The following is a 16824-nucleotide window of genomic DNA, read 5'->3' as shown; positions in this document are numbered from 1 at the left end:
GTTTAAATTGCTACATTTTTATATTTGGTTAAGTTTTGAGAATGCATGCTTCTACGATTCATGACTAATATGGAGTATTTTTCCGACTAAATCATATAAAAAAATTTTGTCAAAGAGTTTCAAACCAGTTACTATAATTCATCATCAAGACATAGGTGAATAGTTGAACTAAAGAATTAATATATAGTAAAGAATCCCAATACTCAAAATATTTTGTTAATTAATTTATTCAATTGTCTATTATTTAATTATAAAAAATATTTAATGATTAAGTTCACAATCACACTATTTTTATTAAAATATTTCATTATATATCTATAAAGAACAAATAAATAAATAAAAATTAAAATAAATAACTAAATAAACGTAAGTCAAAATAAATAAAAATTAAAATAAATAACTAAATAAACGTAAGTCAAAATACATAAAAAGAGCCATACTTATTTAACAATTTTTTTTTTTAATAATAATAATGATGATAAAAAATATAACAGAAATTGTATTCACACAGAAAGAGATAGCTCGGGACGGTGAAGAAAGCCGAAATGGAAGGGAAACCGAGATGGCTGGCCTCTCTCCCAATAAAAACCGACACCCTCCGTCTCAGCCTTCATATTTTCATTCACTTCATTTCCTTGAAGTGACTCACAAATCTAATTCGCTTCGAAATTGTTGTAACAGCAGAGTCATATACTTTAGATTTGATCAGAAAGAATTCTTCCTGCAAAATCTCGTTGTACAGAAATCAACCAGAGTTTTCATCAATGGGTAATTGTGCAGCATCTCACGGATCCGGAAAGCTCTCTGCAGATTTCATCGGCGGTGAGGAAATTATAATGGTGATGAGAACCGACGGAATGATAATGGAATACATGCCTCCCCTTGTCGTCAGAGATGTCATGGCGGCGTTCCCACAGCATTCGGTCGCTCATTCCGAGGATGCACACTGCCGCTCTCTTTCACCGGACCAGAAGTTGGTTCCGGGACAGCTTTATCGGCTACTAATTCTTCCTGATTCGCCTTCTCTCTCCAAAGACGCCGCTTTACCAGAGGGCAAAAGCATCGATAATGGCAGAATGGAGGGCAGAATTAGCAGTGAAAGGCGTGCGAGTACTCGAACTCCTCCTTCAGTTGAGTGTGTGGAGAATGGCAGTGGTATTATTAGGGTTAAGATGGTAATGTCCAAACGAGAACTTGAAGCCTTGCTTTCACATCGTTCTATAAAAGAGAAATCATTTTTGCGTCACCTTCAATGTAAAGCCCTCTACATCAAAGAAGATTATGTTGCCAGGAGAAGATGCGGGAACGATGGATGGAGACCGTCGTTAGAGAGCATTGTGGAGGTGAATTAAGTAAGGCTGCGTCTTAATTCCGTCAGCAAGTTACAGTTGCAGGCGCTCTCAGATACTCGTTATCATGATGGTGGTTACAGTAACCAAATTCATGTATTATATATTTTATGTATCTACGTTTGAGAAATTCGATAGTACGTTAAATAGAGGTTGCATGATAGAAGGCTATGGTTGAATTCAGAGCTTTTTCATGTGTCTCTTTCCCTTCTTTGCAATGGAATAATTATGGTTTCGTTGAGACTGTTATGTTTTTTACGCCTTTTCGATGGCTTTGTCCTTCATACAATATACCATGACTTTTCATTTTACAAAGTTGTCTCATCCGCGAATGTGAATTCAGGTTCGTGAGTTTTCGAAAAAATAATTACTCGGATTTGATGGCTTAAAGTCGCTGAGGCCTAAAATGTATAGCCAATAGCCTTGAATGTGCTACAAGTATACGAAAATATAAAACCATTTTAGAAATTTAACATTCATTTTGGAATATTGCCTAGGAATCTTTCAGAGGTGGTTCGAGACTTTGGCTTAGGAATATCGATAATGACTCTGGGATTAAAAATCACCTCTTACATGATAACAAGAAGCGAAATTAGAATCAAATTGGTTTTATATATTTTTATTTAAAAATTAAATTAAAATTAATAAATTTAAATGTTATAATTAAATAAATGTAGATATTGGGATGTGTTACTAAATTATTTTTTGATGTAAAGGTTACTGGTTCTAAATTTTATGAGAAAAACCCAACTATGTTAAGAATTGGTTTGGCTAGCCTAAAGAAGGTGTTATCCCAAAACGATTTTGATACTTTAGATTAAATACCGCTACGTCTCTGAATATAAATAATAATTATTACAACAATTAACTATAATTATTAATAATATTATAAATGTAAATTGAAAATTAAAATACTATAATATATTAACTATTAAAAAATTAAAATCTCAATAATATATTAGTTTAATAATGTCTATGGAATAATTTAAATGATAATCTTTTTTGATATGAAATATTATATTTTTATTAAAATGTCTATGGAATAATTTAAATGATAATCCCTTTTGATATGAAATATTATGTAAGGGATGAAATCATCCATCATATATATATATATATATTTATTTAATTAATAATATTTTTATATTTTAAAATATAATGAAATAAATTTTAAATAAAGAAGTGTTTTCCAAGAAATCTATGGGTTAATATATATATATATATAATAAAATACTTTTTAAACAAAAATAATAAAGTCTGGTTTTTAAGAATTTCATCTAAATAGTTACATATTTTTTAAATATAAATGATATCATTTGTTTCATAATATATAATTTTCAAAAACTTGAGTCCAAAAGCTTATTCTATAGCCCAGTATGATTTATTTATTTAATAATAATATTTTTATATTTTAAAATATAATAAAATAAATTTTAAATAAAGAAGTGTTTTCCAAGAAATATATATATAAAATGCATTTTAAACAAAAATAATAAAGTCTCGTTTTTAAGAATTTCATCTAAATAATAGTTACATATTTTTTAAATATAAATGATATCCTTTGTTCCATAATATATAATTTTCAAAAAATTGAGTCCAAAAGCTTATTCTATAGCCTAGTATGATTTATTTATTTAATAATAATATTTTTATATTTTAAAATATAATGAAATAAATTTTAAATAAAGAAGTGTTTTCCAAGAAATCTATGGGTATATATATATATATATATATATATATATATATATATATATATATATATATATATATATATATATATATTATTTTTATATTTTAAAATATAATAAAATACATTTTAAACAAAAATAATAAAGTCTAGTTTTTAAGAATTTCATCTAAATAGTTACATATTTTTTAAATATAAATGATATCATTTGTTCCATAATATATAATTTTCAAAAAATTGAGTCCAAAAGATTATTCTATAGCCCAGTATGATGTGTAGTGTAAAGATGTTTGTGTTGTGAAAGTTGAAATTTTACCATATCAACCAATATAAATAAATAAATTAAAATCTAAATTAAATTAAATTAAATAACTTTATAAAACATTTAAATAATATGGTTCATAAAAAAATTTACACTTAAAAAAAATAAATTCCTATAGACTGATATTAAATCTGTATTTAAAATAAATCCATAATAATCTTTAAATACTATTTTTTAAAAATTTCACCATTATCACGAACGGACTACATAGTACAATAAATGAATAATCAAAATCCAGGCACACGCACAACCTAAAACTATTTGAATACTTGGTAATCACATGCATAAACTATTTGAATACTTGGTAACATATTTCTCCCATTAAAATTCCGACGTGGAGGTACTCCGTGATGGTACATATTAACATTTTCGTTTCTCTTTTTTTTAATGCAAAGCGGGATGTCTTGAAGAAAAGAAAAAAACCATGAAATTTCATCTAAACTAAAATTTGATACTTGAGTAGAAATCAAGATTCTAAAAGCGAGTGTCTTATCATAATTTTAAAACAAAATTGATTAAAATACGTTTGGAGTCAAACGTATTTACGCTCTTTACAATGGCCTCACCCACCATCTCGATCCCGAGCGATTCCTTGTATCGACACAATTATTTGCTTCAATTTCATTACATAAGTGTGATTTTCAACAGACACATAATGAGTGGGTGCATCAATTATCCTACGAAAGTCACTTGTGCTGTAAAGTAGTCCCTCCTGAGGAATTCATGTCTCGGTAAAAAACTCAACTTCTACACCAGAAATAGATCACGAGAATTGTCAATGTGTATACAAACCCATCCATGATAATAGCGTAGGAGACTCGAGGTGTGGTCATTTCATTTGCCATCAAGTTGCTGAGTCTCTTGTAGAAGTGTGCCCCAAGGTTTCTATCTAGCTCCTTTATGCATACTTCCAGTGTGTAAAGTGTCTCCTTTATGCCTACTTCTAGTGTGTAAAGTGTGTAAGTTGTAGGTGAAGGTTTCAAATCTGCTTTTTTTCAACGATCGCAATTTTGTTTTTGTGCGGTTAGAGTTTTTAAGTATAGGTGTCTAAATTCAGCCACATAATTTTAAGCAAAATTGTGATTTCGTGGTTTTTTTAAAATACATTTTTGAATATGTAAATGGGTTTAGTGCCTTAAAAGGTATGAAATATTAAAATTTTACACATTAAACAACTTAATCTCAAGTTCTTAAAAATATCTGTGGGATTTTGATTAAAATTAATAAAAAAAAACGCTATAAGAAACTTCATTTTGTTAGACTACACCATTTTTTAAAGCAACCTTTTGACTAGCCCTTTTCACCTAAATCTGACCATACAATTTTAAGCAAGCTTGTGATTTTTTGTTGTTTAACCCATAGAAAAATAATCATGTTCACCTAAATTCAACTATAAAATTTTAAGCAAGCTTGTGGATTTTTGTTGTTTAAAATACATTTTTGAATGCATAAATGGATACCGAAAACTTGTAGGCACTGATTTTATGGATTAAACAATTTAAACTCAAGTTCTTAAAAATATCCATGGGATTTTGATTAAAATTTACTAGAAATAAATGCTCTCAAAAATGTCGTTTCATCTATAAGTTGGAAAATATCATTTCATCTATAAGTTAGACTAAGCCATTTTTTTGTGGTGTTAGAGTTCCAATAAAAGAGATTTGGAACCAGTATGCTTATCTAGCCTTCTTAACCACTGCATTATAGTATTATCTTTTACCTATGGTTAGAAACTTCCATTACTCTTATAAATTAGGCGGATGTATAACATACTTTCTCAATCAATCAAATGATTTTTTTTTTAACATTTAGTTTTATCTCTTTCATGTAGAAGGTTGTTATTTTGGTGTCTTTATAATCTTACATAGTATCAAAGCTTGTGGTGTTAGAGTTTCAAACATAATTACCAAATTTGGAAAATTACGAGATTTTGCCAATTTCATTCAAATGCATCGCAAACATTTTTGAAAATTTTGGAATTTCGCCATGTAAACAATTGGCGAAATTGGGATTGGAGAAATTGGGGTTTTGTAAATTGAAAATTGAAAATTTTTTTGTCGTTTAAAATATATTTTTGAATACATAAATGGTTTCAATGCCCTAAAAAACACATGAGACACTAAAATTTCTCTATTGACTAGCATCAAAGAAGGTACTTGATCAGCATGCCTTTATTGACTAGTATGTTGCTCAATTCGGGTCATTGTTGTCCCCATTAAAAGCATATGGAAAGGAGAAAATGAAACTCAATGTATTTTTTTGATCTTGTCAAAACTAATGAGTCATTTTCAAGTTTCCACATCTACCTTTTATGAAAAGAGGGATGCCATTGGTGACTCATTAAAAATGCCCAACTTTGAAACATTTTGTGATCATTTCATATGAAAACAATGTAAGCTAAAGTGGCTACATTTTCTTTCTAATTCTTGAAATAGGGCATTGGTGGCTCATAAATCTAAAGGTCAAAATAATGTCAAATCTTAATAAAAGAAATATTAGGCTCAAAGGTCGTGAGTCTCCCTCTAAGCCTCGTAATTGTAATATTGAGCGTCCACCTCCAGCTTCCATGGACAAAATATCCTCCTCCAAGGAAAAGAATAAACAAGAATAAGAAGACAAAAAATGATGAAACTCGTAAATTTTGTGGCAAACCTAGGCATATAGAAGCAAAGTGTTGGAAAGTGTTGAAAAATGTTGAATGTCTTAGATGATGCCATGAACAAGCACAATATCTCAATAGGAAAAGGACACCCTTTATCATCCCAAGCCAGAGGCATATCCAAAAATCATTAGATACCTGATTTAGGGGCATCACTTCATATGACTCATTGTTAAGATTTGCTTCCTTCTATATTCCAAAGCAACATTACAAAACTTGCAATTGGCAACTCTACTCAACTTGAGGTATTGGAGTTAGGTACTATGTAGTTGACCAATGGGTGCATTAATGATGTGCTCCTATTCTTTGAGATCTGTGCAAATTTATTGCCCATATACCAGATTTTCCATTCTAGTAATTAGAAAATAGTGGAGTTTTCTCCAAATTAGGTACTTATTGGAGAACTACATAATCCAATAGTTCTTTTTGCTATTGGACATGTCGTCCATGCCTTCATAATATAGAAGTCACTCTACTTTCATCCTTCCTTTGATTCTTCCTTTATAGCTCATGTTGATTACTTGAGTAGGGCTTCGCATGAAATATTTGGCCATCTAAATCGCATATATTTGCAGTAAATGTTCAATCAAAGTTTGGTTTCATTTCTTCCAAAAGTTTCTTGTACTCATGGGGTACATTCAGGTTGTGCTCTTAGAAAATAATGCCAAGATCCCTTTCCTAAAGGGAAAGCCTTAAGGGCGGAAATACATTTTGAGTTGGTAGATAGTGATTTAATGACTTTTTCAACTCTTCCTTTTTCAAGGGCCAAATATGCACTAATATTTTTTGATGTTTTCTCATAATACTCTGGGGTGTACTTGATCAAGTACAAGAGTGAATTCTTTGTAACGTCACTACATTTAAATCTATTATTCATAAACAATCTTCATGCTGTATCAAGAACTTACACACTAATAATGGGGAGGAATATGTCAATAAGACATTTCAAAATTTTTGTAGAGACATGGCATTCTTTATCAACACTCTATTCCATAAACTCCTCAAAATAATGGTGTTTTTGAAAGGAAGAATCAAACATTCAAAGAGATGGTTATTTACATGATTCAATCGAAGAACTTGGCACCTATCTTATGGCCCAAAGTAGTTAGTTATTCCAATTATATTGAAAATAGGATCCCTTATAAGGTAGTTCATAATATGATTCTAATGGAAGCTTGGACACATGAGAAGCCTGATGTCACTTCTTTTGGTGTATTTGGAAGTCCTACTTGGGCATTAATTATAAATAAAAAGTGCAAATTCATGGAAAAGAATAGTGAACAACTGATATTTGTTGGTTACTTTGAGGACATGAAATATTATCAGCTCTTTGATCTTACCTTGAAGGAAGTTTTGTTCTTAAGAGATTCTTATTTGAATGAGAACAATTCTCCAACATCCTCTTCCCCTCCTTCCTCATGATTAATTATTCATAATTGTTATAATCAATGTGATGATTTTGTAGATATAACATAAGAAGAAATTTCTACTAAAGGTGCTCAGCAAGAAGGAAACATACCATCAACACCATCAAAATTTGAGCAATTAAATTAGGAGTAGCTTGTTATAGATTAACCCCTGAGGAGGAGCCTTCTAAAGAGAAAGAATCCTAATAAATCTGGCTAGTATGCAATTGATTTCAGTTATCTAGCCTCAAATCAACCCCAGTCAAAAGAATCTCTCTTTTGGGTAATGTTATTTGTGAATATCCCCAACAGTTTTATGATGGTATTGGAAAACCTCAATGGGAAGATTCCATCACAAATTCGTATTCTTCCTTGATAAATAATTATATTTGGGATCTTGTTCCTCTTCCAAAGGGACATAAGTTGGTCCATTGCAAGTGGGTCTATAGAACTAAATATGTTGTGGATGGCTCTCTTAACAATTATAAGACACATCTTGTATCCACCAGATTTTCAAATCTTGGAGGAAATGGCTATTTCAAGACTTTAGGCATGTTTTGAAGATGGATTCTATATGCCATGTGTTTTGTCTAGATAAATCACATGGCTGGTTAGTTTACCTAATGGATGTAAGAAGTTCCTTTCTACATGGAAATCTACATCAGGATATGTACATGGAGTAGCCCCTTGGTTTTGTGCAGGATCTTTCCCTTGATTACTGGCTCCAAGGTTCATTATATAGCCTCAAACAGGCTCCTAGAGCTTTTTATCATAAGATGGACAATTTTCTTCTTACTTGGATCAATAGTTGTCATTCTAATCTCATATTTTACACTTAGAGATAGGGATTTGAATTATTGATTCTAGTTTTGTATGTAGATAACTTGATTCTCAAAGGTATATCTTCATCTATGATTTAGAATGTTAAGGAAGCATTGATGGGATAGTTTTCTATGCCATATAATAGCCTTCTAAATTTTTTTCTTGGATTGCACGTTCACTAGTCTTCAAAAGGGATTGTCATCTTCAAGAAGAATTATGCACTTGATTTACTTTAACATTTTGGCGTGGTTAATAGTAAGCTTTTACCTACTCCTTTCCATGCTGGCGTTACTCTTACCACCAATTTCACCTCACCATAAGTGGATCTTACATTATATCACAAACTACTTGGAAATCTAATCTATTTGGAACACACCCTACTTGACATTTCTTATGTAGTCGAGTTGGTTTCTAGATCCTCTCAGGAACTTAATCAAAGTCACTAGAAAGTAGTGAAGAATATTTTGATATATATTCAAGGAATTTTCAAGTTTATCATTAATTATATTATTTTTGGTTCTCCTGAGCTTGTGGGTTCCAAAGATTCTCACTAGGCTAGGTCAATGGATGATAGAAAGTCAACCTCTGGATTTTATTTCTTTCTTGGTTACTATCCTATTGCATGGTCCTACAAGATACAATCAATGATTGCATGATCTTGAACAAGAGTCGAGTATCGTGTTGATGTTGTCACAAGTCGAGAAGTTCTTTGGCTACAATAGTTGCTGGTTATGTTTTTCATTCAACAAGATCAACCTACTCTTCTATGGTGTGATAGTAAGAGTGAAAAACATATTTCTAGAAGTCTTATGAAGCAACAAGGAACCAAATGAATTGAGATCCATATTCCCTTAATTTTCCAACTTATTCAAAATGGAATTATTAACCTAGTGTATGTACCTATTGAAGAAAAAGTAGTACATATTTTCATAGAGTCCTTGGCATGACCAAGGTTTCTATAATTACAACACATTCTTGGAGTGAAGGATGTTGTCCTTAGGGGATTATGTCAAGTCCCCCTTCCTTCACCTTTTCATTTGTCTCTTTATTTCTTTCATTGTTTTTTATGTACTCTCTTCTTATGGGAAGCCTTTTTGTACATGGTTTTATGACTCTTATTCCACTTATATGACACTATACACAAGTACCTAAGCAAGCCTCATCGTCAGGACCCCTATTTGTTTATTACCCTTATGTTTCACTTACGGGGTGGTGTTAGAGTTCCAATAAAATAGACTTGAAACTAGTTACCTTCCATAACATCCTTATTGATTGCATTGTGAGTCAAATGTTCTAGTTATCACTAGAATATTCCATTTGTCCTCTAAATTATGTCGATATACAACATACTTTCTCATGTAATGAAGTAATTTCTCTTCTTTCTTCATTTGGTTTGATCTCTTGGTATAAATTTATTACTTATTGTAATCTGATCCATGGCTATTTTCACACTCTTACATGTGGAATTCAGTTCACATAATGTATGCTTTGGAGCTGATATGGGTGAAGTGGTGATACAAGAATTTCGTTTTTCAATTGATGCTCTAGTGAGGAAAAGGCTATGCTCGAAGGAACAGGAAGGTTCCTTGCCTATATCTATGTTGATATACTCTTAAAGAAAGATTTAATATTTGATGCAATAGAGGAGGGATTGATTTTAGGATTTGAATGGTTCCACAAGTCTTGATGATGATTTTTATAGGGTAGATAAAGAGTCCTGATTCTAAAAGAACATAGAAATCAACCAAGGTATTACTAAGGCCAGGTACTATCATGCACAGTGTGGCCCTACGAATTTTTTTCCAAGCCTAACAAACTCAAATTTCTCGGGCTAAATCTCTCTTCACTTACTGGGGATGCCCAAAATTTGATTTTCAGCCTCTTTTCGAAGCCCTCAAAACCTGAACAAGGCATGGTGTTTAGGTCAATTCTAACAATTGTGGCCATTTGATATTTTCATCTTTGTTTTATGTTGAATACTACAAGATTACATAATATCCTTTGGAGGTATGTCCTTGAAATAATATGCAATCTTCAGATTTATTCAGTTTTATAATTTACATGAATTAGTTCCTACAACATTTCTCATGTAACCCCAATTTTGAACGACATCCTAGTTGTACATTTAATTTGATTATATGTAGAAACCTTTGATCTAGTTAGCTTTTGATGTTAGCTTTGTGTGTCAAGGGGAACACAACTGACACTTGAATGCCTATTCTTGAAAATCAATAGAAATTATGCTTCCCAAGACTTAAACATCAACACAATATTTGTTGAATTTGGGCTAGAGTGAAAAAGAAGGTGCAACACAAAGAATCCTTTGAAAAACACTTGGGCTAAGAAATCCAATGTAGGAGAAGAGATATCACAATAACCAACAACCAATTCAATAATGGAAAGCATCACTATAAATTTGCTCAATTTCTTTAGAGTGATGATATTAAATTCACACATCTAGAATAAAACACAAAAATTCATCAACCATAATAGAAAATATTGGCCATGTACGCCCATGAGGGTTGTAAGACCACTAAGTTGGCGAGAAAACACGTAAAACAATTATTATAAAATAAAATTTACTAAATAGTCCTTGAGAGTGAAATGTGAAATGTCCAAAAATTTAACTAATTGCTACTAGTTATGTTAAGCAATCACAGCTAACATTTGACACATAAAATATAATTGATACTAACATTGTCCTTTAAGATATTTTCATTCATTATATCCTTTAAAAATCATTTGAACACCATATTTTCAAAACATTCAGCTAGCATTTTGTACTGCCTCACTTTTCACCATTTATTTCACTTTTTCAAAATTTCTCCCTGTGACTCAATCATCTCAATCCCAAAAATATTTTTCAAACTATAGACCACTTATAACTAAAACAATAAAAGTCACAAATCACAGATATTTCATCCTATAAACCATCTAGATAACAACCCAATTCTAAGTATATTACAATTCAACCAAATTTGACTCGTATACTAAATTATAGTTCAACTGAAGTTCGAAGTGCCATATTTGTGCTATATTTAATTATAGTTCAACTGATCTTCGAAGTGTCATATTTGAGTTTTCTATCAGATTATTGTGAAAATAAAAATGACACTTATACTCATCGTTCAAGGATTGAAGAAGATTCGCAATCGAGTTGATTTAGAGAAGGAATGCTATTAAAATGGGAGTAACATCACCTTCTTCTTGGGAAAGCACATAATACATGTTGTTGGTTGATGGTTGAAACGATGATGTGACTGAAAATAGTGACGAAGGAATTTTTATTGCCACTTTACTTTAACAAAAATTGACGTAGATGAAATCCCAGTCTTGTAATATGAGAGCATAAATGATAAATGGTTGACAAATCGGTGGCTAAGTCCTTGGAATATAATTTTTTTTTTAATAATTTTTTCTTATAATTATTTCTATTGAAAATCAAGAAAAGAGAGTCACTCTTTGTGCATCAAGAATAAATTTAAATTTTAAAATCTAACTTTTAAAAAATATAATTTAAATTATATATACATATATATATAATTTCTAATTCAATAGTTTATAGGGTACAGGATATATGTTGATAGGGTGTTATGTCAAGGTACTCAGTGGTGAAAAGGGTATAAGTTGAAAATTTATTCTTCAAAATTCTAAGCATGCTAAGGGTTGGTGTGACTTCGGCCGAGTGCAACACTTCTGCGTGATTTTGATAGTTTAGATACCGTTCAGTTACGACTACTCAAACCACTGATTAAGCATGGTACTTATCTCAAAACTCACATTATGTAACCAAAAACAAGAATTATCTAATACAAATAATATTTACTTAACCACCAATTATGATATAAACAACTTATAAACAAATATAAATAAACATATCCATCTTTTTACTCAACATTTTGAATAATTTATATTCATGGATCTTAAGAGAGATTCATTAGTTAATATATTATATTTTTTAATCAAAATATAAATTGTCCAATTTTTATTATATATATATATATATATTATGCTTTGGTTTTTATAGTGATAATGATTTATAAATGTGATTAAAAATATATTAAAAATTTATGTTTGGAAATTACAAAAATCATCTAAATTATTGTGTATAAATTATTTTCTATGTTTATGTTTAAAGAAAATGATAGTTTAATTTTGTAGGTTACCAAGAGAAAATTTGACTAAATGTTTATTGTAATAGTAAGAATAATTCAAACATAATAACAATTTCATAGTAATATTATGTAAATTACTCTAATAATTATCCCTACTCATAATTACAAATAACTATCATATTCTTTGACAAAAAATTTGATCAGGTTCGTTTCATAATACCTTTTTCTATAAGCTCAAAATTGATTAACATATTTAGATTACATTATTAACCCAATACTTAGGGCCATTGCTTAGGAATTAAAGGTTTGTTCATAACCAACAATATTCACAACCTATACTACTTAGTTGCCACGAGTTTGCTTGATCCAAAGTGGTACGTTCCATTGGTTGGAACATAATTTGGTTATTATTAATTAATCCCTAGTGTCCTCCTACCTACACATCTTTCCCTTTAGCACTTTAATTCTAGTTACTATATTCAACTTGCATGAGCTTTCTCATCTTATTCCTTTAGTGCTAAGTTCTCCACTATCAAATTGTGGTGTCTCACTTCACCTCGAGCTCCTCAGGGTCATATTTCATAAATAAAAATCCATAACCCTCTCTAATAAAGGTAAATGTTTTCATCCATCACTATATCTCTTTATCAACCCATACTACACCAAATAACAATTCACCTTACATAACTAAGAAGAATGTTTGATTTTCCTTGTGAACTAATTGATTGAACAATCTTAATAATCCCATTTCTTGAAAGTGAATAACGTAACTCCTATGCGTGAATGCAATGTAGAAAGATACTATAATACAATTTCCATAATCAACTTATTAGTCCCTGCCTTCAACGGGACTATAGCGATCGCTCGATTGTTTGACCACTTATTAATTCATCCATTGACCCGTTTCTTTTTTGTTTTCTTGTATTTTAACCAAAGTTTAATCATAACAATTTTATTCACCTAAAATTTAGCCAAAGTTTTAAGTTTGAAAGAATTCTACCTCTTATTACAAGCTTCACATGGCCCTATGCAAGAAAATTGTGACAATATCATTTCATCCAAAGTTCTGTGGTTTTATATACAGTTGCCAATTTCTTTATATCAAAGTTTTTGCAATTTCAGCCAACCAATATACTTCGAGGCCCTTTCAAGGTCCTTTCCACATTTCTATCAAGGCCCTTTACACATGGCTATTGGCATGCAACTCTGGTATGTTAAAAGATAGTCGGCATAGAAGGCTCAAGAAGAAACTATGGCCACTCCTTCACTATTTCATTGTCATTTCGTCGCCGCCTTCCCAGAGGAACATGGAGTGTACAAGATTTCAATTCCACCCTTTGGACGTGCTCTGTTATCTACACGCTTTGGTATCTACTTACCCTCTGGTATCTATGTGTTATGGTAACTACTTACCCAGAAGAACCTTATTGCACGTTATTATTATATATTATATCTATGTCTTCTGGTAACTACTTACCCAAAAGAACCTTATTGCACGTTATTATTATATATTATATAACTTTTCTGAGATTTCCTCCATTTATGAATGAGCCTTCCTTTGTCATTTCCCTTAACTACAAAAAATCAGCAGCTACACCATGCATAACTGCAAGGAGGAGGCGTGATAGGAGCCAAGCCTTTGGTATGGTTCTGAATTGAAAGAGTTATCTCTCTCCTAGTTGGCTTATTATTTCCATATCTATCTACCAGGTATGGTAGGGGTGAGTGAGTGATGGGGTGCGTGCTCGAGGAGATCCAATTTCTAGAATCTAGGTTTGGGTAATCCAGCTCTTGGTTAATTTTAAAGTTTGGGTGGTCAGCGAGCACTTAGAAAATAGTCTGTTCGAAAATTTCTATTAAATTGACCTTATTTTCCTTCAACTATTTTGTCGTTATTAATATATAATATTATTGAATGACTAAATCAATAATTCAGTTTGCACAAATTGTACTTCCAGAACGGAGAAGCATATTGTAACCTCCATTCACGACATACATTACTTGGCTTACTGCTCCTACGATAGAGGTTGTAGTAGTTGTGATGGCTCCATTGCTGACAGGCAAGTTCAAATTAAATTTCTTTTGGTGACAACTTTTGTTGAATTGAATTTGTTGTCTAAATTTTGAACAATTAATGTAGGGAAAAATTACCCGGGTAAATTTTTGGTGGCAACTCTCTAACAAATTCTTCTGCAAAACACTAATTTCTACATATTCTGCTTAAAGCATATCACACCAAAGATCTGTTATCAATTTACAGAATGTAAATATGAAAAATAACATAGCCAATACTGCTATGATATTGTATATATTTTGATTTGACATAGGTTATTGTATAGATAAGTTTGTTGTCATATAAAACCTTTAATCCAAGGGGTATGCTTTTATTTGACGCGAAATATGATAAAGAATGTATAATTACCCTATTTTTGATGGTGTGTCTATTGGACACCAGTTGTCCTAAGGTTCAAATGGCTCAATGAATTTTCTTGAAGTTAACTCCTCCCACGGCTCTCATGAGGTTCGAATGCCTTGACCAATTTTCTCGAAGTTCACTCATCCCACACTTTGAGAGGATCCCACTGTCAATTTTGTAGGGTTGAATTCTTCTACATTTTTTGTTTGTTCCTCCATGTTTCATATAATTAAACTAGACTGACATAGTTCAACAATATCATTTGAATGAAGGTGGTACACGAAATGTGGTTTACATGCAAGTAGTGTATGCATACCCAAACACATGGCTACCACAAATAAATAATAAATTAATTTGTTTATCAAGGAGAATAAAAATTTGTTTTTTACCTCTTTTAGTCATCTGACGATGAGAAACATATGGAAAATTGATTTTTTATTATCTAAAATATAGTTAAAAATATTTATATTTTTATATTGAAATGATAATTTTATTAAATTAATATTAAAATTTAATAAAAAAAATTTAATCAATAATACTTTAAAACAAATTAGTAAAAATAAAAGATATAAAACATTTACTAATTTATTATTCTTTAATTCATTAATAAATATCACATATTTAAAATATTTCAAATACTAATATCTATGTAAATAAAATCTTCATTCATTTCCTTTGTAAAGTTTCATCAACGAAAGGTTCAAATGTTACTTCATATTATGGTTTACGGGATATATGTTTTCATTTTCAATAATAGGTTTATAAGTTTTATTCATTTATTTTTTATTATTATGAATTAAGTTCAGTGTCTTGATTTCCTTCACTACATATATATCATCTTTTTAGATTTCAATTTCTCAATCTATTTGTCTTCATTTCATTTGTTTTGCTATTTAATTTTATGTGTGCTAATGGCGTCAAATTGCTGTCAGTTTTCCCACTGAGAATGACACCATGAGTTATAGGAACTTTTTCAATAAAGAAGAAGCAATTGAAACGTATGCACGCATCATCATTCCCTACATTTTGTATTTTTGGGAAGATGTTTATATTAAGAAAACTAATAACAAATTTTCAATCCCGTTTTCTGGAGAAAAAAAAAGTTTACATTTAAATTTGAAAGGTTTTTTCTATTTTTTTTTGTAATTTCAGTCTCTTAATAAATTGCAATGTCAAATTTGTTGGCATGTGTATATTCAGATATTGTACGAGTTTGGGTGCATGAAGTTGTAAGCCAACTAGTTAGGATGATGTTCAACAACACCTAAAATATTATGATAAATATGGAATGTCATTCAATTCAATATGTTCCATTTTACACTGAAACATGATAGTTATGGTTGTAACCGATGGACATTCACTAATTTTATATTCTTTTGGATTTGTGTGTAAATTAGTTTGCCTCTTTAAATATCAAATATCGCTGCAGGATGTGGTAACAGTGGAAGATTTGGCCCCGTCATGCCATGCAGGCATCAAGTGAATGTGAGTAAGTATTCAGTGAATGCCTAAAATTTCTGAAAGCATCGCATTTGTGCACAATCACTTGAATCTATGTGGATCGGAGACAGGATGCCACTCATCTGCAAACATCATCCCAATTCCTCATAATTCCTTATAAGGTGCCTGTGTAAGATGTTATTGTTGAAGAACTATATAAGGTGCTTGTGTAAGATGTTATTGTTGAAGAAAGGTGTAAGATGTTATTGGCATTGTCTATTTAGCCAGATTGATTGCAATTTAATGCATTTCTATTTACCAACATTTGTGTGAAATTATTTGGATGAATTTTCATCATTTGGGTCAGGTTATTTATGTGTGGAATTATTTGGATTACTTTCTGCTCACTATGCATTACAGTTTCCACCAATCAAACTCCAAGCTAAACTTGGAGTACGATTTAATACATTTCTATTTATCAACATTTGTGTGAAATTATTTGGATGAATTCTCATCATTTAAGTGAAGTTATTTATGTATGGAATTATTTGGATAGCTTTCTGCTTGATATGCATTTTCCAGGTTCGACGAATCAAAATCCAAGCTGA

General features: G+C 30.8%; 1 protein-coding gene across 1 annotated transcript; it reads left to right on the top strand.

Annotated features, from left to right (window-relative positions):
* Positions 1-764: 764 nt before the first annotated feature.
* LOC149229496 (uncharacterized) lies at positions 765-1473 on the top strand. The gene has a single exon (XM_089375855.1). The coding sequence runs from the start codon at positions 765-767 to the stop codon at positions 1350-1352; it is 588 nt and encodes a 195-aa protein (XP_089231981.1). The 3' UTR covers positions 1353-1473.
* Positions 1474-16824: the final 15351 nt, after the last annotated feature.

The sequence above is a fragment of the Pinus tabuliformis genome, chromosome J (genome assembly GCF_031772625.1).
Source record: "Pinus tabuliformis cultivar Carrire ecotype Pingquan chromosome J, CPIR1, whole genome shotgun sequence".
Taxonomy (NCBI): domain Eukaryota; kingdom Viridiplantae; phylum Streptophyta; class Pinopsida; order Pinales; family Pinaceae; genus Pinus; species Pinus tabuliformis.
The sequence above is the reverse complement of the archived record's forward strand: the minus strand, read 5'-3'. Positions and strand labels throughout refer to the sequence as shown.